The 23,296-nt window shown below is 36.3% G+C and overlaps 2 protein-coding genes across 2 annotated transcripts; both read right to left on the bottom strand.

Moving 5' to 3' along the window:
• Window positions 1–176: 176 nt before the first annotated feature.
• Window positions 177–9,970, bottom strand: LOC136820294 (polyunsaturated fatty acid 5-lipoxygenase-like). Its single transcript, XM_067076487.1, has 12 exons — window positions 9,611–9,970; window positions 8,153–8,442; window positions 7,713–7,757; window positions 6,629–6,766; window positions 5,430–5,536; window positions 4,843–5,077; window positions 4,262–4,482; window positions 2,487–2,579; window positions 1,977–2,131; window positions 1,546–1,802; window positions 1,125–1,285; window positions 177–407 (listed from the first exon to the last, which is right to left on the bottom strand). Exons 1-12 carry the CDS (start codon window positions 9,813–9,815, stop codon window positions 293–295), a joined length of 2,022 nt encoding a protein of 673 aa, XP_066932588.1. The 5' UTR covers window positions 9,816–9,970; the 3' UTR covers window positions 177–292.
• A 4,420-nt stretch (window positions 9,971–14,390) lies between these two features.
• On the bottom strand, window positions 14,391–22,977 carry LOC136820293 (polyunsaturated fatty acid 5-lipoxygenase-like). Its single transcript, XM_067076486.1, has 12 exons — window positions 22,562–22,977; window positions 21,092–21,381; window positions 20,281–20,325; window positions 19,273–19,410; window positions 18,902–19,008; window positions 18,220–18,454; window positions 17,604–17,824; window positions 17,197–17,289; window positions 16,557–16,711; window positions 15,802–16,058; window positions 15,221–15,381; window positions 14,391–14,888 (listed from the first exon to the last, which is right to left on the bottom strand). The coding sequence occupies exons 1-12, from the start codon at window positions 22,764–22,766 to the stop codon at window positions 14,774–14,776; spliced, it is 2,022 nt and encodes a 673-aa protein (XP_066932587.1). The 5' UTR covers window positions 22,767–22,977; the 3' UTR covers window positions 14,391–14,773.
• Between the last annotated feature and the right edge of the window lie 319 nt (window positions 22,978–23,296).

Raw genomic sequence — 23,296 nt, forward strand, 5'->3', positions numbered from 1 at the left:
TGCCTTAAAATTGTCATTACTTTAAGAAGTTAAAGCTCTTTTTTCATTAGCCACCTTCAAAGTATATAATGAAATTACTAATAAATTATCTCGACTATCCCATATATTAGCAAATCCCCTTGCAAGAATTCCAGGTTCAAGATTGAATTCGATTATTGAGGCGTATGATGCGGCAATTTGGCAGTGAAGAGATTTCCTATTTTTGTACGAATGTTAAAACGTTAAACAATTTCTGTAAATATATGTTTACACCCCCACTACGGTACTACAAAAATCTACATAATTATATTTTCTAAATGCTAATTGAATTTGGAACAATCTTGGGTGAAAGCCATATGTATGGATAACTTCTTTTGGCATTCTTTGCGTCATTCTCATCTGAAACTTTCTCAAGTGCTTGGATGAAGCTGTAAAATAACAACATATGCTTCCATTAATTTGTCCATGAATATATGATTTGTCTCAGATTCGATCTAGCTTGTCTAGGGACCTATTCATGATATGCACCACTATAGAGTCTTCTGAGAACTTTTAAAATTTTCCACCCAAAACGTCACTTGAACAATAGAAAAAGTGACGTATTGGGTGGAACAAAAACAGAAAAGTTGCATAATTTTTCTGAAGTCATTCCAGTGGTGCATATCATGAATTTTAGATTGATCGAATTTGAAAACGGGCTCATTAGTAATCGTCACTAAATCTTATTTTTTTGGTGATTGGATCAACAGCCGTTCCTTAAACTGATGGTCTAAGTAAACCTTATTGATACTTTTTAACACATAACAGAATGACGAGGTTACGTCATCAGTGATAAAACTGTTAAACACAAGAATACACGCTTTTTTATAAGAACCGCTCAATTTTAGCTCATGCTCGGCTGTTCTTTTTTTTCAGATTTTCACCAGGCATAAATGCTCTTAATACGCTTAGTTTCTTTACTTAAAAACTTAAAATGGTTAATATCAGTACATTTTAAGTGATTTCTGAAATCTGAGTATTGTTCTTAATTTGTTCTTAGGTTTTTGCCATGTTTCAGCCTCGTTTTCTTATAAAATTGTTCTTAAGAAAAAAGCGTGCTGTATTATCCACTGATGTCAGGCCACTATGTTCTATGATTTACATACTTTAGATAATGCTGGAATATTTCAGGTTTGAATTCATAATGAGTCTCGTAGATTCCAATTTTGTTGGTCCCTTGAAGACTCAAAGTTCTTCCCAAATCCAACGTTTCCAAGGTAACATTGACATCAAATAACTTGACCAAAAAGTCTTCTGTCACTGGAGACTAAAAACGAGAAAAGGAAAGTGTGAAATACAATCAATCAATCAATCAATCAATCAATCAATCAATCAATCAATCAATCAATCAATCAATCAATCAATCAATCAATCAATCAATCAATCAATCAATCAATCAATCAATCAATCAATCAATCAATCAATCAATCAATCAATCAATCAATATCTAGTTGTTTAAAACATGTTCCGTTCTCTGGGAAAAGAAAAAGTACGTGGTGCTGAGTTTGGATTTGAAAACAAAGATACCTTATCAGTTGGTGGTGCACCATCAAGGCGGAAGGGCAGGTTGGGCGGGTAGCCATATTCATCATATTGATTGAAATTAGCTGCTGCATGAACATTACTCAAAATGAAAACCATCGTTGAAAGGGTTTTGGATAAATCGTCCAATTTGGTGAATGCGCCATCACCCCAGACTCCTCTCATTCCATCTGTTTTGTCACATAACAATTTTGCGAAATTCTGCATTTCGAAATCATCTTCCAGGTTCTTATCACCGTCACCTATGATTAGTTGACAAGAAAAAGAGAAATTAAGAATTATGACGTCACACTTTATTCCTGGCCAAGAATGATAAGATTCAAACTTTTGTAAAATAATTGGCAAAGTCTGGTCAGGGTCTGGTCTGGTAAAGTCATCCAGTTATGAAAGTTAGTGTAGATAGTACTTTCTCTTACCATAAATAGTTTTGATGGTGGAAGTGATATAATTTTCAATTGCTTCAAATATGGCTTCTGAGTCCTCCATGTAATGATAATTGGGAAGGTTTTCAACTCCTCGAATTTCTTTATCAGTCTTCAGGTACGCGTTCTTCAATTCAAATGTTTTGTACCTTAAAAAGTTTGGAATAAATTTATTCTATCTACCATAGGGAAGGCTTCCTAAGAGTGAATTCTTTAGGTTTCCCAAAAGTTAAGCAAGAGTGGTAATGAGAAGCACTTCACTGTAAAATATTTTCGATAAGAATATACCTCGATTGCAGCATAGTACGAGAAAGTCGCGGCTTTCTTATACAATGATTGCTTAGAAAAATTCTTTAATTTTGAAACCCTAATTTAGATGAGATTCTTGTCAAATTATTATGGTGAAGAGCATACCACTCAATCTAATAATTTTTATATAAATCCTCAATTAGCTCTATTAATTTAAATTATTTGGGTTCCAGTTTATAAAATTATCTTTCTTACTTTTTGTGCATGAGATCATAACAGTTTTCGAGTCCGAAAGTCAGGATTTTGTTGAAAGCGCCATCATCCGCGGTCAAAACTGGCATACCATCTCTAAAATTTGAAAGACCTATTACTATAGTAACGTTCTAGATTCACTGATACACCCCTGTCTCAATAAGCTAATAATATTTGGTACTTGTAAGAAGTCTATTTACTAGTGGGGTGTAAATGATAGAGGGATGTTAACTGTCATATTTAGAGCTTACATATACAATTGAGTCTCCATAACTCGAACAAGCACGGGTCCGGTTTTGGTCGATTTATGGAATAAGGTTTATAAGGTATCGTTAACCGAGGGGACCATAAAACTTGTTCAAGTTTAAGAAGCAATCGAGTTATAGAGACTCTACTGTATTTTCAAAATTTTGTTTATGCACTCTATAAAGTTTTATTATAATTCTGACATGCGTTCTTGTTTGTGTAACCAGCGAGCTGGTGTAACCACATTAACTGCCTCGGTTTCTATATTTAAAAAATGTTTTGAAATCTTAGTAAATACGATATTTGATATACGATATTTGTTCAAACTATTTTCGAATCTCCCAGGTGTTAGTTTTTTTTAATTCTCGAAAAATTAGAATCGAAAATAGCCAATAAGAGCTTTTTCTTATAAGGGCTCGCCTTTGGGGAGAAAGAATTGCAATTAGAATGTATATTAAGACTTAAGGAAATAATTAGTTTTAGCGAGAAATAATTTTCATGAGACATTCACCATCCTGAACATTTTTTGATGAGAACTGATTTTGGCGAGTAGTCAAACTTTTTGGCAAGAACTTATTTGACAAATGGCAGGCTGAATCTATTCTATCTTGCCTTATTTTGAGCAATTTTGATTAAATTTAGGGGCTTTTTTGGCAAAAATACAAAAAGTATTGAATTTGGAGGGAACTTATTTGCGAATGAGCAAAACATTAAGGAAGACGATCTCGCCAAATTCGCCAAAATAAGGTCCCTTGTCCTAATGTTTTATTTATTATGATTAGTATGTTATGATTTGGAGTATGTTAGAAGATTCTTTTCTTGAAAAGTCTGGCCAGTGAAAGAAGTGAACCCAGCACAATCATGAGCTGCAACAAAATACAACGATGTTGTCTATAGAAGTCTAGTCAATAGTATTTTTTTCTCATTTTTAAAAGTGTTCGAATTGAGGTCCCTTTAGAGCGTTTTTTTAAACTTTGTGATAGAATTGCTGTTAGACAGTTGACTCTCGCCAATTCAAACTCGAACGAGCAGAATTTATTTGTTCGAATCATAGAGAGATTCGAATTTTAAAAATAATTTTAAGAGGGTTTCTCCTTGATGGGGACTGGGAAACAAGTTCGAATTATAGAAAGATTCGAATAATAGGTAGAAGTTCAATCAAGCGATAGTTCACTGTATTTTGTTTTGTCTACAAATTACCCCGGGGGGTACTAGGGTTGCGAGCTGACAGGGGTGTGTCGCCTGACTTTGGACCTTCGCACTAAACTAAAAAAGAGGAAAATCTTTGTATTGTAATTTTTTGTATTTTGGAAAATTTTTGAATTTTACGACCCTTATTGGGAATAATTTGACCAAATTTAGATGTTTTTAGGGACAAAAATTGAAATTGTCCTATTCTATCGACCCTTAATGGGATTGAGGTCTGATTTTCTGATTTTTCAAACCCTTAAGGGCGGCACATACCCTTCACTTGTTTAGGTCCCCCAAATCAAGACTATTTTGGGCAAAATTTATTTGCGATTATAACATACGTGTTGATGTTGAGCAAAAAGATGAAGTGAGGTAACATCAATTTGTAAACAGGGTGAGAGGGTGAAATCATGTGATGAAAACAAGTGATGAAATCTCCAGCTACTAAATGTGTTTGCAACAAATGTGTGACTGGTTCATGGTAATTAGAGTCAGCGACACCGAACCAAAATTTGGCGTGACACCACACTTTCTCGTCATCGATTGGTGGAGGATAGAAGATCTAGTTTGGGAAAAAGGAAGATAAAAATTGCATAGATTATGGTCAATGGTTTTTTCATTAGTAAACTAGCACTGTATAATCTGCTTGAGATTTAGATAGTTGGCTACAAATTCTAAGATTAAGTGTTTCGAATTGAAGGGACAATTTTCTATCAATCATTGATTTCAGATGGTATTTAAATCGGCCCCTAGTTGACACAAAATCTCGTTCCCTAAGATATGGCGACCACCAACAGCTTAAATCCCGGGGTACAAGGTTGACACACAACATCAACGTCAATATAACGTTTCCATGACGTTCTTATAACGTCGTATGAGCGTCGAAACAATATGTCCCAACTGCTGAAAGATATTCTCTTACTGGATTGTCATCAGCATTTTGTTGAAAGAGTTGAATAGCCAAAGGGATAAGAGTACCATCCATTCTCGCGTAAAATAGCGCAAGAGGAGCAACCATGGGTTTTCCTGAAGACTTTGCAATGTAACCATCTAAATCTTTGAAATCGATGTAAAATAAACGGTCTGCGTCTTGAGCTTGTTGGAATGATTGTCCCTCCATGAAATGCTTGGCTAGATTGTCCTTATCCACTGGAAAGCTAAGGAAACAAAAATAATCGATTGCTAATGGCTAATGGCCTTATGATACAGCAGTAGAGTTTCTATAACTCAAATCTCTATAACCCGAATGTCTTCCGTTCAATGGACGATGCCTTATTCCATAACTCGAAATTTCCTTAACTCGAACAAATTTAATAGTTCCCCTTGTGGGTCCGAGTTATTGAGACTCCACTGTAGTGTTGCTTTATGACTCCACAAGGTCATACCAGCTGGTACACAACATTGTTTCAACGTTCATCTAACGTTATATGGTCGTTTGGGAACAAATATACGTTGAAACAATGTTGTGTGTCAGCTGGGTAATCAATATTGATTGGAAGTTAACCTTACTTTTCTGGTAGACCGCCATCTTTCTTGACGCCACGAATGACAGTGCAATTAGGTCCAGTCAATCTCAATCGTGCAAATTTCTCATCTGTTCTCCATCCAGAATGACCCTAATAAATTAATGAAAGCTAAATAACAACGAACTAATATTCTCAATCCTTATAAAGTCCTAGGGATGTTAGGGAAATGAAAGAATCGCGGCAAAAAGTGGATGTCGTCTGTAAAATGGGCTTTTCCAGAAAAAAACCGTTTACCCCCTGTTGAGGAGGTCCATCATTTTGTGGCTGGAAATGCTGCGACCCCCTGGATTCCAGGCAATTTCAGGTTTAAACCCCTCTGGAATTCGGAATTTTAGTAGGATTTAAAAGGCTACCCCCATGGAATTCCAGTTATTTTTGACAGATTTTTGTGTCTCCCTATGGAATTCCGCCACATATCAAACCTTACCCCCTTGGAACGGAAATCGGAAATGGACCTCCTCAACAGGGGGTATACGGTTTTTTTTCTGGAAAAGCCCAATTTAAAGTTATCATAAAGTTTGAATTCAGCAAAAAGTACCTCCTTAGTTTAGTTTATATAGCTACCGCCCTACCTCAGCGACCATGTGAAAAGTTAGAGGCCAATATGGGTCAAATGGAGAAACTAATTGTCATTGTGGGACGAAAAGCTTTATTCTTGCCAATCTAGCATGCTAAACGACTAATACGGGCATAGTAGAAAATTCCCAGCAGACACACAATTAATATATAATGTTATATGGACGTTGTGAACGTTAGATAAACGTTGAAACAACGTTGTGTGCCTGCTGGGTAAACAAACTATATTGCAAGGGGCAACTTTTTTGTACAAACTAATGCTATTATATTATCCCGTAACATTACCGTATTATCATATAACACCCTTATTCTGTATTACACGGATTCTAAACGACTTTTTTTATAAGAACAATCCAAAATTTTTGAAGCTTTCAGATGTTCTTAACTTTTTGAGTTTTAAGCCTAAAAATGTTTTTAACATGCTCTTATTTTGACCATTTTGAGGATATTTTTTATCATTTTCCAAACGAAAGTCCACAAAGCCTTAAAATATTCATAAATTGTTCTTAACATTTTGGCCAGCAAATCCTTATGTTCTTATATGATTTGTTCTTATTAAAAAAAACGTGTATTTGGGCTTGGCAATAACATAATAATATAACTTACATCAGGAACGCCGAAGGGTGAAAATGGTCCGTAATAGATTTTGTACATATCATTGAAAGACTCAAATTCATCTTCATATCTCATCTTCTTCAAATATTTAGAGACAACACCAGTTATTTTCGTTTCCAAAAGGTCGAACTGAAAGAAAAGAAATTTAGGAATTAAGTTTACAAATACGGGCAAAAGGTTAAGTAGACTTTTCAAAAATGCAAGAAAAATTTCAAAATAAGCTCTGAAAACCCATTTTCCAGGGCCAATGTTGTTTTAATTGGATTTGGAGAGTTTGGGAGACAATTCCAGAAGCCCAATCCACTCAACATTGAAGGAAATAAATTTTTGAAAAGCTCACATTTGCATGCATTTTCCTTTTGGGGGAGGGAGGGGGGGTTTGTACCCACTAGAGAACATTGCAGCGCCTTTTAATTTTACTGATGGGCGTTGGTTAAATTGTGAGTGCTATCAGAATCATAAAAATAGCATACTAAGGGTCTGGGTTCGAGCGAGTTTAGAGGATTATCTGAGACAACCCAGCTGGCACATGTTGTTTTAACGTTCAAATAACGTTATTTGGACGTTATGAATGTCACATGGGTGTTGTTTTGACGTTGTGTGCCGTCTGGGAATGTCACATGCATAGTCGGTATAAAGAATAATTTGGCAAAAAGAGATAAGAAGATCTGTCAAATAGTCCCCGGACCCGTTTAATGTAAAATTGATTATGTAGTTTAAATTTAAAGTCTGAAAATAAAAAAAGCGAAAGTTAGCCTAAAACTTATGGGTTCTTATAATATAAGAATTACGTACATATACAATAGTATAACAAAAGTACGTACGTTAACAATCTTGGGGTATTATGGTGGTGTTATCAAATTCGACCGTAGTCGCGCGGTCAGGCGCGTGCTACTTTATTATATAATTTACCACCCTAAACTCGATCCAATCCTTTTTTGACACTTTTTTTCTATTGTCTATAATAGGTGCGAAAAAAAGACTGGGACGGTTTTAGGGTGGTAAAACGGACAATTGGCGGCTACGGTCGAAAAGGTGTATTTGAGATAATTTTTATAACAAAACTGGAACTCACCACATAATTTCGATGGAATGATTCTTCAGGCGGTAGGGTGCTAACCTGAAATGGAACGAAAAGGAAAATATATGTCCAGATAATTCGTTTCCTTAAGTTGATTACGCGTTCTTTATAAAACATTCATAATTTTTGAAGCCTTCGGGCGTTCTTAACTTTTTGAGTTTTACGCCTCAAAAATGTTCTCATTTTCACCAATTTGTGAGTATTTTAGTCCATTTTCTTAAAGAAATCGGTTGTTTCAGAGTATGCAGAGCTTAAAAATATTTTTAATTTGTTCTTAATATTTTGGCTATCAAAGCCTTTTGCTCTTAAATGGTTTGTTCTTATAAATAAACGTGTAATTTGTTTGCGTGCAAATTTGTAGATCTTTCACTATTCCCCGGACACTATATCCTCCACCCCCCCCTCATTTTAAATTTCCTCTAACTTGTCTATACCGTTCTAGGCATTCCAGTTATTCCAGCCACAGGGCCATAAGCAAAATCGACTTTCTTTTGATCAAGTTCCGCTTGGCGTTGGTCATAGACTTCCGGATTCTCTTTTTTCACGACTTGTGGGAGTTGTGAGTCAAATTTCTTGAATTGCATGTCTGTGTTTGCTGGTAGCCATCGCGACAATGGAAAATGAGCATCAGCCTCGGTTTCATGTTCAACAGTCACGTGTTCAACGTACCAGCTGTCATTCATACCAGCCTCGTCTCTGTGCAAGATGATGTGTTCGCATTGACCTATAATATATCATATAAATAAAAATACAAAACGTTGCTTTGTTACAAGGACGTTTTTTCCGGCCCCTTAGCTGGGTCCAGTAACTAATTAAGTGGCACTGGCCATTTTTTTGTATGTGTAACCGTGATTTTTTGCCCCGACTGAATAAAAACGTCGGGTCGAAATAGGCATTTTTTTCATAGTTGGGGCGTGTACGCGCATTTAAATACCTGAAAATTACTGTAATCATGAACGCTTCTTATATGAATTCAGATAATCTTGAACAAACTTGGCTTTAAACTATTAAGCCCTTTCCGTGCCGCTGTCGGCATATGCCGACAAGAGCAGCATTTTCGATTTCTTTGCCGGTGTCGGCATTTGCCGACAAAAGAGATCTCGACCTATTTGCCAGAGGATTTTTTTAAGTTTATTGAAAGTTCGATTTTGAACTAGATTTCATTAATACGACGGTAAATCAGCACTTTTACCGTCCTCGACTTTGCGGGTCAGAAGTGCGGGTTTTTCCAAATCGCTTCAGTCACACTACCGTCCTCAAGAGAGCAAATACATAAACTCGCTACTGTTCTCTAAAGGGGGTGGGTCAATTTTACCCGTTTTAGACTTTTACAACTAAACATAGATTACATATTTATGAAAAAAAATTAATTAAATTTTGTGCTTCCATAAAGTGTGAAGTATGAAAAATATTTATCAAATCGAATTAAGGTTGCTAGGGAATGTCTTACTTACTTACTTACTAAGAGCTCATAATTACCATTTCTATAAGAATGATACTGAAATCTTAGAGAAATTATTCAAAGAAAATTAAAAAGTTTATTTATCACTGATTGAAATTAAAATATCATTGAGTTTAGAGCCCGAAGGGCTATAGTAAAATCTCTAACAATTCTCATGCAAGAAAAAGTGAAGCCACTTATTTCCCATCCAGAACGCGCCGCAATCTTGACGACGGATTGTATCTAGATGTTCCTTTGTTTTTGAGAACTGCATTTTTTGAAATCTAGCGATAGATTTTACTTTAAATCCGGCGGCGTATGTGTAAAAACCACGCGCGGGCGTTCCGGGTGGGAAATTAAATAGCTTCATTTCCCCTCCAAAAGTTTCTACTCTAGCCCCTTCGATGATTTAGACCTTAGACATAAATTGTCGATTACAAAAAATACTGACCGAAGCTTTCATCAACATAGATGGTGTAAGAATCAATTTTTCCATATTCAAAGTCATTGTGAAGCCATTTATCGAGAACATGAGAATCAGATACATTTCCTTCGTGATCAATCAATTTGATGTTGATGGTAGCGTTGGTCCCTGCTCCTTTAGCTTTTCCTGTCGTCACTTTGACTCGAAATTTCTTGTGTCCTCCACCAAACATCTCGACTTGGTTTTTAGAAGTCAGAATCCTTCTTGTCTTCTATCCTCGGTGAAAGTTCAACCCAACTGATGCTAGCACTGTATTTTACAACCCTCCTTATCCCACAATGCTCTTAGTGACACGTCCTCAAATGTCCTTTGTTGCTGCTTAGTGAACTGTATAAACAATAGTTTATTTAAAATATAACATTATTAGCTTTGTTCCTAAGACTCTCACAAATATTTCTGATTGTTTGGTAAAATCGTATTTGCATTATTACTGGAGATAAAAATCTTTCACGATAACAACGCAAGTACACGTTTTTTTAATAAGAACATCCAAAATTTTTCTAGTCTTTGGATGTTCTTAACATTTTGATATTTAAGCCTTGAAATGTACTTAACATGCTCTTAATGGTTTTACCATTTTGTGATTACTTTTTTTGCAATTCCCTAAGAAATTTGTGTAAGAGTATTTATGGAAATCAATGAATCAAAAAAAGTCAAAAAGTCAAAAAAAGTCAAAAAAAGTCAAAAAGTCGATAAAAAAAGTCAAAAAGTCAATAAAGAGTAAAAAAAAGTCTGTAAAAAGTCAAAAAATCTCAGATTGACGGAGAAATATGGGTGGTGGGCGTTATTAAAACTATTTGGGTGGAAATTTTGGATGCCCGAGGTTGGTGGGCGTTTTTTCGGAAAAAAAGTTAAAATAAAAGTCAAAAAGTCAAAAATAGTCAAAAAGTCAAATAAAAGTAAAAAAAAAAAAGTTAAAAAAGTCAAATGAAAATTGAAAAAGTCAAAAATTATCGTACACTTTTTTTCAAGTAGTTTACCCCTCGATCAATGCAATAGAGCATAGTATTAAAAATGAACAGAGATGTTCGTTCATGTTGATAATGTCTGTTAAAAGTAGCAAATCTTTTTAAACCAATTAATTCTACCATCAGATAAAAATATAAAACATGAGGCATGACACGTTAATAATACCACAAATTTTTGTTCAAATTTGTCAATAGTTTTTATCCGTCAGATCTTTTTTGATAAGCTGCTCTTCAACTTCCAAGTTTTTTATAAGAAGCAGGATTTGTTGGAGTTGATTAATATTTACCTTTTCCAAAAATTTTCCGGTATGAACATGTATCTGGAGTTTTTTTCTGAAATACACGTTTTTTTTTACTAAGAACATCCAAAATCTTTGACAAGCCTTTGGATCTGCTCAACTTTTTGAGTTCCAAACTTAGAATGTTCTTAACATGTTATTTTCACCATTTTGTGAATAATTTGTCCATTTTCCTTAATAATCGGATGTTTTGGAGTCTGCAAAGCCTTAAAATGTTCTTAACTTGTTTTAAATCAGTGGCGTTGTGGCAGGGGGGGGGGGCGGGGTGCCATGGCCCCCCCAGCGGAGCTTTTTTGAAGGGGCGCCGAAGAGCAAGGGGCGCCAAAAAAGATTTTTTTAAACGCCCCAATCTTAAAAATCATACATGCGCCTTAAATTGCGCCCCAGGACCAATTTTACTGAGATTTTTTCGCTCTCTTCGTTCGCAATACAGTTAAACTTCTTTGCAATCTAGTTAATTTACAAGTCTTTTTGTGTACAATATAGCATTATTAAATGAAAATCTAACTCCGCCCTAAGATCAATTTGCTGACAACAATATTGAAATCGTATTTTCGCTCTCTTCGCTCGCATTACACATTGTTTCTTTAAGTTTCTTTTCACTCTTGTAAGTGTCAAGTTAGTCTATTTTTATTTAGTGATTTAGGGTATCTTGGCAGTCGCCAAGGGGGTCTAGAAATTAAACCCCAAGAAGGAACCACTCAAGGAGATCCACTCGGTATGGCTTTCTACGCTCTGGGTGTTATGCTTAACATCCTCTCATTGGTATAGGCAACAACCACAACCGAATGGTTGCCTTCGCCGACGATATCACAGCAGCAAAGTCCTTGGACGCACTGAAGAAATGTTGGGATCATCTCCTCGAGATCGGACCATCCTAAGGTTATTATCCACAACCAACAAAATCTTAGCTGATTGTTAAACCCGACCAAATCGAACAAGCACAGGAAAAGTTTGCTCGCACCGAGATCAAAATAACATCCGATGGTGAACGGCACCTCGGGGTGGTGATTAGTACAGATGAAAACAAAAGTCAGTAGGCCCAGGAGATTAATCTTCTTGCTGAAATCGCAGCAACCCATCCACAAGCAGCCTACTCAGCTTACGTCAGCAGCTACTAACATAAGTTGACGTTCTTCTTACGCACCATCCCAACGATCAATGACGAGTTGAAAAGAGTCGATAAAGCCGTGCGGCACCGACTGATTCCATCACTAACCGGTGGACGCATCATAAACGACCAGGAAAGAATAATGCTTTCCTTACTTCCACGTCTCGGTAGAATGGGACTGAAAATCTACGCCGAAGAATCGAGCCACGATCACAGAGACTCGATGAGTGCAACCGTGGCACTTCAGAATCAAATCCTTCAAATGAATGATGGTGCACCCGAAGCGAAATCCAAGTCTCGTCTTCACAACAAACGGCAGCAACGTCACCAGGAAAAGCTACGAGCTTTCTTGGAGACAGCCGACATCAACACCAAACGAACGATGGAGACACTCAATCAAAAAGGTGTTTATAATTGGCTGACATCCATCCCTTTAAAGGAATGAGGTTTCGAGCTGACCAAGCAAGAGTTTTGGGATGCCATCAGAATACGTTACAACTGGCCTCTCGACCGACTCCATCAACTTGCGCGTGCGGATCATCGTTCGACCTAGCAAGGAAACCAGGTTCGATCGTGCAAGAAGGGAGGATTCGTGTCTCTGAGACACAATGAGATTAGAGACATTACGTCCAAACTGCTAGAAGAAGTGTGAGTAGATGTAAGAACTGTACCCCTATTAAACGAACTTAATAACGAACATCTACCAAGACATGCAAATGTTTCACGCGAGGCGAGATTGGATATAAGCGCTCTCAGTTTTTGGACTGCTGGCCAAAGAGCATTGAGGATTGATGTGAGGGTTTTCAACCCGTTTGCTCGAAGGTACAACAATTCAAAAATTGAGAACTGCTTATCATTTAATGAACGCGAAAAGAAGAGACAATATGGTGAACGCATTTTGCAAGCCGAAAATGGAACTTTTTCTCCGCTTGTTTTTGCGGCAAATGGGGCGATGGGACGTGAATGTACGTTATTTTACAAGCGTTTAGCTTAAATGATAGCAGACAAAAGACATGAAACTTTCTCAAAAGTTACTAACAGCATTAGAACTATCATATGCTTCTCGCTCGTTAGATTTACAGTGAGATGCATCCGTGGTCGAGAGGTAGAGTACGACTCCCTCAAGATGAAATTTAATTTATTTATTTTTTATTTTTTCTTATACATAACCATAATCCATAATTCTAGTAGAATTTTATTCAAATCCAAAAGATCCATGCCGGGACAGGCTGCGCGGTATATAGTATATTTTATATTTTTCAATACCAACTTGTATCTAATTTCTCTAGTATATTACGTTCAGAAAATGCTTGAACAAGAAAAACAATCATGTTGGGTAGCTAGATTTTGAATACTTTTACCACCAGGATCAGTGACGTTTATAACGATATCCTCCAATTTATGAGAGAAAACATAGAACTCAGCAGAAGTCTGACTGAGGGATCGATTGGGCTCTTCCAGAAAAAATTTGTATATACAGGGCTGGAGGATATATTGTCCGGGGGGTAGCAAAAAATCATCAAAATTTGCCTTGTCCGGGGTGTAAATTTGTTCTGCCCGGGGGTAATTTGGTGTGTCTGGGGGTTCAGCAGATGCTTGTCCGGGGGGTAAAACCTATTGTCCGGGGGCCAAAAGTCACCCTATCCGGGGGGTAAATAAAAATTGTTATATCCTCCATCCCCATGTAAGATTTCTTTCTGGAAGAGCCCATTACAAAGAGAACGAAAAAACCAGTTTTCATCTCAGCTACAAGACATTCGCCTAATGTAGTGAGTTGTGGTTTCACCTCGAGAGCTAGATTATCTCGATAATAAATACAAACGCTACCTTTCTTATTGTTAGAGGGGTGGTCAAGTTTTTGATCAAATAGTCATCAATAGCCAGCCTAGGATCGTCATCCTTTATTTTTATCTCAGAACCAAAACAAACAATGTCAAATTTGTAAATGTTCAAAAATGCAGAGAGTTGCTTGATCATGATAAAATCTTCCATGGAATGGGCTTTACCAGAAAAAAATTAAACATAGGAGGGAGTGGAGGATATCACATTTGTTAGAAATTAACCCGCCCGGACAGCAGGTTTGACTCCCTGGACAAGCATGAGTTGACCCCCGGATATTCAAAATAAACCGGGCAAAATTACCCCCAAACAGAGCAAGTTTAATCCCCGGACAGGGCAAATTTTTTATAGCCAAATCTTCAACCCAAACACTACTCAGATTCCAGTGACAAACACGTAGCGTAGTCTCCTTTTCCGGCCCATGGTTAACCTCGACGTCACCGGATAAAAAAGGGCAAAAAAATATGAATATAAAAAGTAGGTTTTGTAGGGTAACATAAGCCATAAGAATAACCAAGCTTACCATGGTATTTCAAAAGTTATTAATAATACTATTACTAATTATTACTGTATTTCGATTTTTCATTATATAAATGCTTTTATAACAACATGTGCTTATAAAAGAATAAGTCTTGAATAACTTTTGTATAGAGGCCTATGTATTGAAAATTTAAAATGCTCGTTTTAAAGTTGAAAAAGGACATTTTTTGGATAGATCCTTTAAGGTTCTTCTAATGTCCAATGATTTTTCGCTCTAAAAAGCTCTTAAATTATGCCATCCAATGTGTGTACCGAAAGTGTGTATATTTTGTTCCGCATTCCATATGTAAAAGTTTGTCGGCTTGGCCTATTGCAAAGTTTCAAAATGTTTCACTTAAAAAATAAAGTGGCTAAATATGAGAAAATAGATTTTCTAAATACTGATGGAGTTAGGAACAACCTTTGGTGAGAGCCATGGGTAGGGATTACTTCGTTTAGCGTTTTTTTCGTCGTTGTCAGCTCCAACCTTCTTCAATGCCTCGATGAAACTGTTTAAAAACAAAAATTAGACTTAAATGTTTGAATACTTTCTATGGGGGGAGTCGTGTCAAACTTTAGTACAGAAAATAAAGCCTCCAGCATGAAGTTCTGACACATTGTTCCGCACAAACATGTTAGGTACCATTTGAATTATGTTCCGTTTTTTTGGATATACTGTATACGTGGAAATTTCATCAGAAGGTGGTGGGTTACCAATACCGAAATACCGATAATATTTCCGAAATAGCCGACAACATCGCTGGAAAAAGCTGAACTTCCTTAAAATTTGAAAGACGTAACCTAACTGAAATGCGAAAGTTGTTCGTAAATAATAACTTACCTGAGATAATGTTTTAAAACGTCAGGTTTGTATTCATAATGAGTTTCATAATTGCCAATTTTGTTTGTTCCTTGCATACTCAAAGTTCTTCCCAAATCCATTGTTGCCAAGGTAACATTGACGTCAAATAATTTGACCAAATAGTCTTCTGTCACTGGAGACTAAAAAGAAAAAAGGGAAAGTCATTTCGTACTATGTGTCAGATATTCCACGATGTTCCACGTAAAAAATAGCGTAGTACATTGGCCCTACGACAATGAGTTTTGAAATTTCTGTAGATATCGCATCCGATATCTACAGATTAATGGAGTCACTCTCAGAAAGGTCATTCAAAAAGTATTTCACATTTTTTGAGTCTTGTTCTGAAAAACTCACGATTTTCGCGAATTTCGGCCATATTTGCGATAGTAAATGTCTTTGAAAATTCTTAACATGGTAATTCGCGAAAGTTTAAACTCACGAAAAATTCTCAAAAAAATTGGAAATCTATTTGACCTCGAAATCGTAATAAATGTAAAATTTTCGGCATATTATCATCCTTAATTTCGCAGATGACAAATAAAAAATATGGTTAACATTACCTTATCAGTTGGTGGTGCGCCATCAAGGCGAAAGGGGAGGTTGGGCGGATAGCCATATTCATCATATTGATTGAAATTGGCTGCTGCATGAACATTACTCAAAATGAAAACCATCGTTGAAAGGGTTTTGGATAAATCGTCCAATTTGGTGAATGCGCCATCACCCCAGACTCCTCTCATTCCTTCCGTTTTGTCACATAACAATTTTGCGAAATTCTGCATTTCGAAATCATCTTTTAAGACTTGGTCTTTTCCTCCTAAGAATCGAACGAAAATCAAAAGATCAATAACTCGATTTTAAAATCCTTAGAGTTTTATAGCTGTATGTTCAGACGTCTGAATTTCAAAAAAAGCCTTAGCTAAAGGACTCTAACACCCCTGGTAAAGACGTGGGACGTAGCTGTCTCACAGCCCGATGGAACTTCTTCGGGGATAGTTTTTCAGTGCGTATTTTTTCTTTTGAATTTCTAATGGGGATGAAAACAAAGTCAATTTCTCAGTGGGGCTGAAATTGTAGGGTACTTTTTCCAACTGGGGACGGAATTTTAGCAAAATTTTCTAGAGGGTAATTATTAGTAACTCTAGAAGTGACAGTTTTAGAGTTTAGCTTCCAGCCAAACACTAAAAATATTGAAGTTGTATACTATAACTAGCCTGTATCACCCCACTCAAGGACAATTTCTGATCATTTGAAACCTTGCCAAGCTTGAGTTACCCTTTCACCGAATAAGAGTTTTTTTAGGGTTTATACTAACCATAAATAGTTTTGAGAGAGGCAGTGATATAATCTTCGATGGCTTTAAACATGGGCTTTACATCTTCCATGTAATGATAGTTGGGAAGGTTTTCAACTCCTCTGTTCGATAAATCAGTGGACAAGTATGCATCGCTCAACTTGAATGTTTGGTATCTGTCATGAAGATTAAATAATTTATATTAGTGGGTTTCAAGCATTGAGATAAAAGCCCCGAAGGAGCTAGAGGTGAATCTTTAACCCTGCTCAAGCATGAAGTTCATGGCTCAAGCAAGAACAAGTGAAGCCTTAAGATTTGCACTGCATTTAATAGACGGATTGAGCACTTTCTTTGTTTTCACGCGGCATATTCTTTCGCAATCTTGCGATATATTTTACTTTCAATCTAGTGTTCGCGTGAAAACCACATGGGTCACGCGTTCAGGATGGGAAATAAGTGGTTTCATTTTCCATCCAGGAGTCTCGTGTCTAGCACTTCGGGCTTGGAAGTCGCTGATTACAAGCTATGGTTCCCAATCCAGTCTAAACTTTGTACGACCTTGTTTTTATGAAGCTGTAGCCCCTTAATTTTTTGATATCGTTAAATTGAGAAATGAATCCTATCTTTTTCTACAAATAGAATGTTAAAAAAAAATTCTTACTTTTTGTACATGAGATCATAACAATTATCAAGTCCGAAGGTCAGGATTTTGTTGAAAGCGCCATCCTCAGCGGTCAAAACTGGCATACCATCTCTAAAAGAGGAAAGGTGGAATGATTACAAGCTTTTAAGGAAACTGATAACGAAAATAGGAAAATTGTAAGATACCCTTGCATTGAAGCGATAAAGTAACGTCATTAAAGAGTTAAGCTATTCGAACGTTAAAATGCTCCACCGCAGAGATTCAGGGAATGTCTTTCCTAGTATGGAATAGTTTCAGCAGTAGTTCGTTTGATTTGGCTGCCAAAAATAACGATTAATAATCCATTACCAGCCCCCTCTGAGGTCGACCGCGTAGTTAAGAGTTGATCACTGCATATAGAGCTAATAGAAGAAACTATAACATACGTGTTGATGTTAAGAAGGTATATAAAATGAGGTAACATCAATTTGTAAACAGGGTGAGAGGGTGAAATCATGTGATGAAAACAAGTGATGAAATCTCCAGCTACTAAATGTGTTTGCAACAAATGTGTGACTGGTTCATGGTAGTTGGAGTCAGCGACACCGAACCAAAATTTGGCGTGACACCACACTTTCTCGTCATCGATTGGTGGAGGGTAGAAGATCTGTTCACAATGAATAATACAAAATTTAGTACACTCAAGACCTATTGCATGAATCGAGCGCCTTCAAAACTAATTACGAAATGTGACAACAAACTGTATGCAAAGGGCATACATGTCAAAACATTCCGATTGTTTCTTATACAAGGTGGACAATGACTTTTGGTCAAACAAAAAATTGCTCTACTTGAAAAGCAAATTAGTGCCATTGAAATTCTTAAACTTTTGATAGCTTTTCTTTGTCTTTTTACAAAAGATAAATAGAATTGCTATAGCACTGACCAAATATATTCTGATTGTTGTAATTAAAACTGCTTCGTTTTGACACGTGACATATTCACATATGTCCATTTTGAAAAGATTTTTAAAAACGCAAGCGATAACAAAAGAAATCTTACGGGATTGTTATCAGCATTTTTTTGGAAGAGTTGAATAGCCAAAGGAATAAGAGTGCCATCCATTCTCGCGTAAAATAGCGCAAGAGGAGCCACCATGGGTTTTCCTGAAGACTTTGCAATGTAACCATCCAAATCTTTGAAATCGATGTAAAATAAACGGTCTGCGTCTTGAGCTTGTTGGAATGATTGTCCCTCCATGAAATGCTTTGCCAGATTGTCCTTATCCACTGGAAAGCTAGATAATAAAAAGTTATGATTTTTTTTTCATCTGTTTATAATTGATGGGAAAATTTTGCCTAGAAATCTAGAATTCTAAGCTAGTTTGATTCAGTCACCAGAATAAATATAATGGTAAGTTGTGACTGAAATAGTATTGCAAGGCAAACTTAAAGTCCGTAAATATAAAAAATCTTTAAAGCGCCGAAAACGCTATATTGCCAAAAGCCGTGTGTCCTAACTAGCCTTGTGAATACGGGCTTAGTTAACTAGGCTAGGGAAAACTGTCGCAGAGGTTATGAAAGCTCCCCACTAATAAACCTGACCATAGCCAGTGATAGTCTATTCGAAGGGTAGGATGGAATTTCATGATTTAATTTGATTGGAAGTCGGTGATTTCATGTATAAATTGTGTGACCTGCACTGTTTCAAAAATAGACAAATACTTTTAAAAATTGAAGCTTACTTTGTAGGTAGACCGCCATCTTTCTTGACACCACGGATGACAGTGCAATTAGGTCCAGTCAATCTCAATCGTGCAAATTTCTCATCTGTTCTCCATCCAGAATGACCCTTGAAGAGAAATAAGCGTATTGATTTTCGAGAAGAGACTTATTAACAAACAATAATTATCCCATTTTTTTCCCGGTCTTTTTCAGCCTATTTTGGAGGACTGTAACTTTTGGTCGTGCAAAAATATTAAATTCGCGTACGCTCTTGCAAGAAATTGCAAGATCTTACATAAAAAGACCGTCTAAGAATCTTGGATGATGGTAAGGTGAGATCTTAGCTGGTCTAATAACTACAAATAAAGAATGGATCGATGCAAGAACTTACTGCTGGGACAGTGAAAGGTGAAAGTGGTCCGTAATAGACTTTGTACATGTCATCGAACGATGCAAACTCATCTTCATATCTCATCTTCTTCAAATATTGCGAGATTACTCCAGTAAATTTCGTTTCCAAAAGGTCGAACTGTAGGAAACAATACAAGTTATATGAGAAACTATATAAGAACATAAGGCTTCAATGACCAAAATGTTAAGAACATGTTAAGAACGTTTTAACGCTTTGCTAGACTGGGAATCCAGTCGTTTATAACGTTTTTGTTGAAAGCGAGAAATTTTTATGTCGGGATATGGTTAAAATAAACGACTGGGCTAAGGTGGTTTCCGTAGCTTACGGGAGTTCCAGCAGGGCCCGCAGATTTCTGCGGGGTGAGAAAACAATCATACACAACAAAATATATAAACAAATAAAAATTTCAGCCAATAGAATTTCTAAGTGAAAGAAAAAAAAACAAACCAAATCAAACCAACAAGACCCCCTGAAAATGTTATCCAAAAACATGAAAAAAGAGAATTTTTATGAAAAGTTTGTTGTGCACAAAATATTCTAGACGACTATATTGATGCTCCTGTCAAGTTTTCTACTTCCTATTTTTTACCGAGTTAAGTCGTCTAGCATGCTAGACTAACGCTTTGCGGACTCTAAAACACCCGATTTCTTTAGCAAAATGGATACAAAAATACTCTATAAATAGCGAAAACAAGAATATTTTTAGGCTTAAATCTCAAAAAGTTAATAAAATCCGAAGGTTTAAAAAGTTTTGGATGTTCTTATAAAAGATATGTGTAAGCTAAAGTTACATTTTTCTCTTTCCGCTCATACATGAATGAATAAATAAAGTCATTTTAATTTCTTACGGGGAGTTGTTTTTGCATCAAGCAAAATATCTCTACCTAACTTTGTATAGATTCTGAATGGGGAGTAGACACTCAAACTATTTGGAAATCTCAGGCCTAAATAAAAAGTACAAGTAAGAAAAACGAAGTGATATCTTACGATATAATTACGATGGAAAGTCTCTTCAGGTGGCAATGAAGTTACCTAAAAGTGTATAAAATAAGTTTAAAGTTGAAGAGGGTTTTGTGGAAAGAAATAGAGTTAGTAAATCATGAATATTCATGCATGTAAATTAGATTCTTATACACCCCCTTCTCACAGACCCACTGGTACCCCTTCCCACTGGAAAAATTGGCCAAAATATCGTCCCCAGTGGAACATTATACTCCAACTTTTGTCTTCGATGAAAATAATCAAATATGCGCAATCCTCACTGTAAAATATCCTGCTATTTTTCCATCCCCACTGAATTTTATGGGCTGAAAACAATGGAATGAAATCTCGAGCCATAAAAAACAAGGGAATACGAATCCCCGTCGGGGTTTTTTCCGTTATTACCCCCCTGCCAGATATTTCCACCGGGTCTGTGAGAAGGGGGTGTTGTTATCGGATCCTTGCTTTTTACGAGAAATGAATTACACTCCTGTCTCATTGTCTCAAAGCCCCGCTGGAGCTTTTTCCCGCAGTACGTATGAAAGTTGCTATCGATGAAATCCCAATGGGGATAGAAATCCTATTGTCCCAAACTCAAAAAATTCCACTTGTTATGGTTTTTAGTGTAATTTTTCCATTGAATATCAAGTGGGAATGAAATCAAAGTCAATTGTGGTGTATTTTTTCCACCGGGGACGAAATTGTGGACACATTTTCAAATGAGGAGGAGATCTGTGACACAGGGGTGTTGAATTGTTATAAGATTATTCGGGCACATTAAACAGCGATATTCAATTTTCGAATTATAAATGCTCACGGTTCTAGGCATTCCTTCTTTATTAGCAATAGGTGCATAAGCAAAGTCCTTTTTCTTTTGATCCAACTCATTCTGACGTTGTTGGTAAACTTCTGGATGTTCTTTTTTCACGACTTGCGGAAGTTGTGAGTCAAATTTCTTGAATTGCATTTCTGTGTTTGCTGGTAGCCATCGTGACAATGGAAAATGAGCATCAGCCTCGGTTTCATGTTCAACAGTCACGTGTTCAACGTACCAACTGTCATTCAGACCAACCTCGTCTCTGTGCAAGATGATGTGTTCGCATTGACCTTATAGAAAAAAGCAAAAAATTAGTTCCACGAATGTTTTTTTTTCAAAAAACTGAAAAAAAGCAACAATCCGAGGGGTAAATCACTCGAAAAATTATCGTACACCTCTACGGAAAGTCAAAAAAAAGTCAAAAAGTCAAAAAGTCGAAGAAAAAGTCTAAAATTCTTAGAAAAAAGTCAAAAAGTCAAAAAAAAGTCTTGAATAGGTCAAAAATTTTCTTGAATGGGTGAATGGGTGGAGCAAAATTTATAGGCGGTTGCCGCTTTTGGAAAATGTTGCGCGCCCGAAGCTGTGGGCGTTTTTGTCGGAAAAAGTAAAAAAAAAGTAAAAAAGTCAAATGAAAATTCAAAAAGTCAAAAAGTGTCGTACACCTTTTTTCAAGTGATTTACCCCTCGCAACAATCGATACACGCTTATGGAAGCACCTTAACCATGTTTTATACACTATTGCTCATAAAAAAATCATGTCTCACATCCTACAAAAGGTCTATGCAAAGTAGCCTGAATCGCTTCCAATCGCTTGTTCGTGAAAGTTTGATCACGTCAGAGCGCTTAAAGATTGGGGACTGATACACCACAAAAAAGCCCAAAACATTTATTAGATTGACTGCTGTTGATCATAAACGAGGACTGGACCTCTGTCGCAAATCCAATAGCGTAGTCAGTCGGAAATCCACAATCCAAACATTCCAAAATCCTCTGACCTTTCCGAAATGTTTAATACATAACTTAAAATGGTGGGCTTGGTAAAACACTTTAGGCGTATAAACTTTCCAAGCAGAAACTTTGCAATTTTCGCGAATTTTGGCTTTTTTCGCGAAAGTTAATGTTTTTGAAAATTCTTAGCTGGATAATTCACGAAAGTTTATGCTCGCGAAAGTTATTCAAAAGAATCGAAAATCTATAAAACTTCGAAAATGTAAAATCTTCAGTAATTCAAAGAACAACCGTTTTTAATGGGTTCGAGGAACATTCTCACTTTTTGGCCAATTTTCGTTTGAAAATTCTCATTTTTATCCATCGATTTGCGAAAGTTTATAAGATATAAGTTTTCCTCAAATTCGCGAAAGTAAACGTCGTAAATTTCGTGATTTTCTGACCTCTCCAAAATTTGTACGGCTAAAAAAAATCATGGAATTTATTTAATCTACCAAAAAGAATTTTTCAAGTTTTACTTACCAAAGTTTTTTTCAACATAGATAGTGTAAGAGTCAATCTTTCCATATTCAAAGTCATTGTGAAGCCATTTATCAAGAACATGAGATTCAGATACACTGCCTTCATGATCAATCAATTTGATGTTGATGGTAGCGTTGGTCCCTGCTCCTTTAGCTTTTCCTGTCGTCACTTTGACTCGAAATTTCTTGTGTCCTCCACCAAACATCTTAACCAGGGTTAAATGTTGCAATAAAAAAGTGTTAGAAAATTGTCTAAGGTTTTGCAAAGTTCAACTCTTCTTTCACCTAAGTAAGCTCCATGCAACACGCATCTCATCTTTCGTGAACGTATTTATCTCATAATATTTTAAACCGGTAAAACCGGTTATCTGCTCTCTGATTGGTCTATTTTTATGGCATAAGCTCATTACGCAGTCTGTAAAATAAATCAAAGAGAAGTAATATTTTTACCAAAAGAAACCTGAACAAATACAATAAATGGATTTAATGGATAAAGGAACAAGCTTAATTGATATATTATCCTTCCATACCAGTCGGTCTGTGACGCGCAAAAGTCATCAAACGTTGTTTTGTATAATTGGGTCACTACTGTCTAGAAATCTTTTGAAATGAATAGAATAATTGTTTGTAATCAAAATGGGGTTATTTTGGAAGTTTTACGTGCAGAAACGGTTGAAATCATCGAAGCGGAGAAAAGCTGATATTTTTTTAAACCAAAGAAATTACAGGTTCTACC

This window comes from Clytia hemisphaerica, unplaced genomic scaffold (assembly GCF_902728285.1).
Source record: "Clytia hemisphaerica strain Z4C2 unplaced genomic scaffold, Clytia hemisphaerica genome assembly, whole genome shotgun sequence".
NCBI classification, from domain to species: Eukaryota; Metazoa; Cnidaria; class Hydrozoa; order Leptothecata; family Clytiidae; genus Clytia; species Clytia hemisphaerica.

Bases quoted from the DNA above. Each gene is read 5' to 3' on its own strand.
- LOC136820294 (XM_067076487.1), bottom strand. From the start codon at position 9,815: ATGTTTGGTGGAGGACACAAGAAATTTCGAGTCAAAGTGACGACAGGA. The intron at 7,758-8,152 runs GTATAGACAAGT...GTTCCATTTCAG, and splicing joins TAACTGGAATGCCTAGAACG to GTTAGCACCCTACCGCCTGA. The intron at 408-1,124 runs GTATGTAAATCA...GTTATTTTACAG, and splicing joins ATATTCCAGCATTATCTAAA to CTTCATCCAAGCACTTGAGA.
- LOC136820293 (XM_067076486.1), bottom strand. From the start codon at position 22,766: ATGTTTGGTGGAGGACACAAGAAATTTCGAGTCAAAGTGACGACAGGA. The intron at 20,326-21,091 runs GTGAGCATTTAT...ATACACTTTTAG, and splicing joins AAGAAGGAATGCCTAGAACC to GTAACTTCATTGCCACCTGA. The intron at 17,825-18,219 runs GTAAGATTTCTT...CATTGTGAACAG, and splicing joins AAAATGCTGATAACAATCCC to ATCTTCTACCCTCCACCAAT.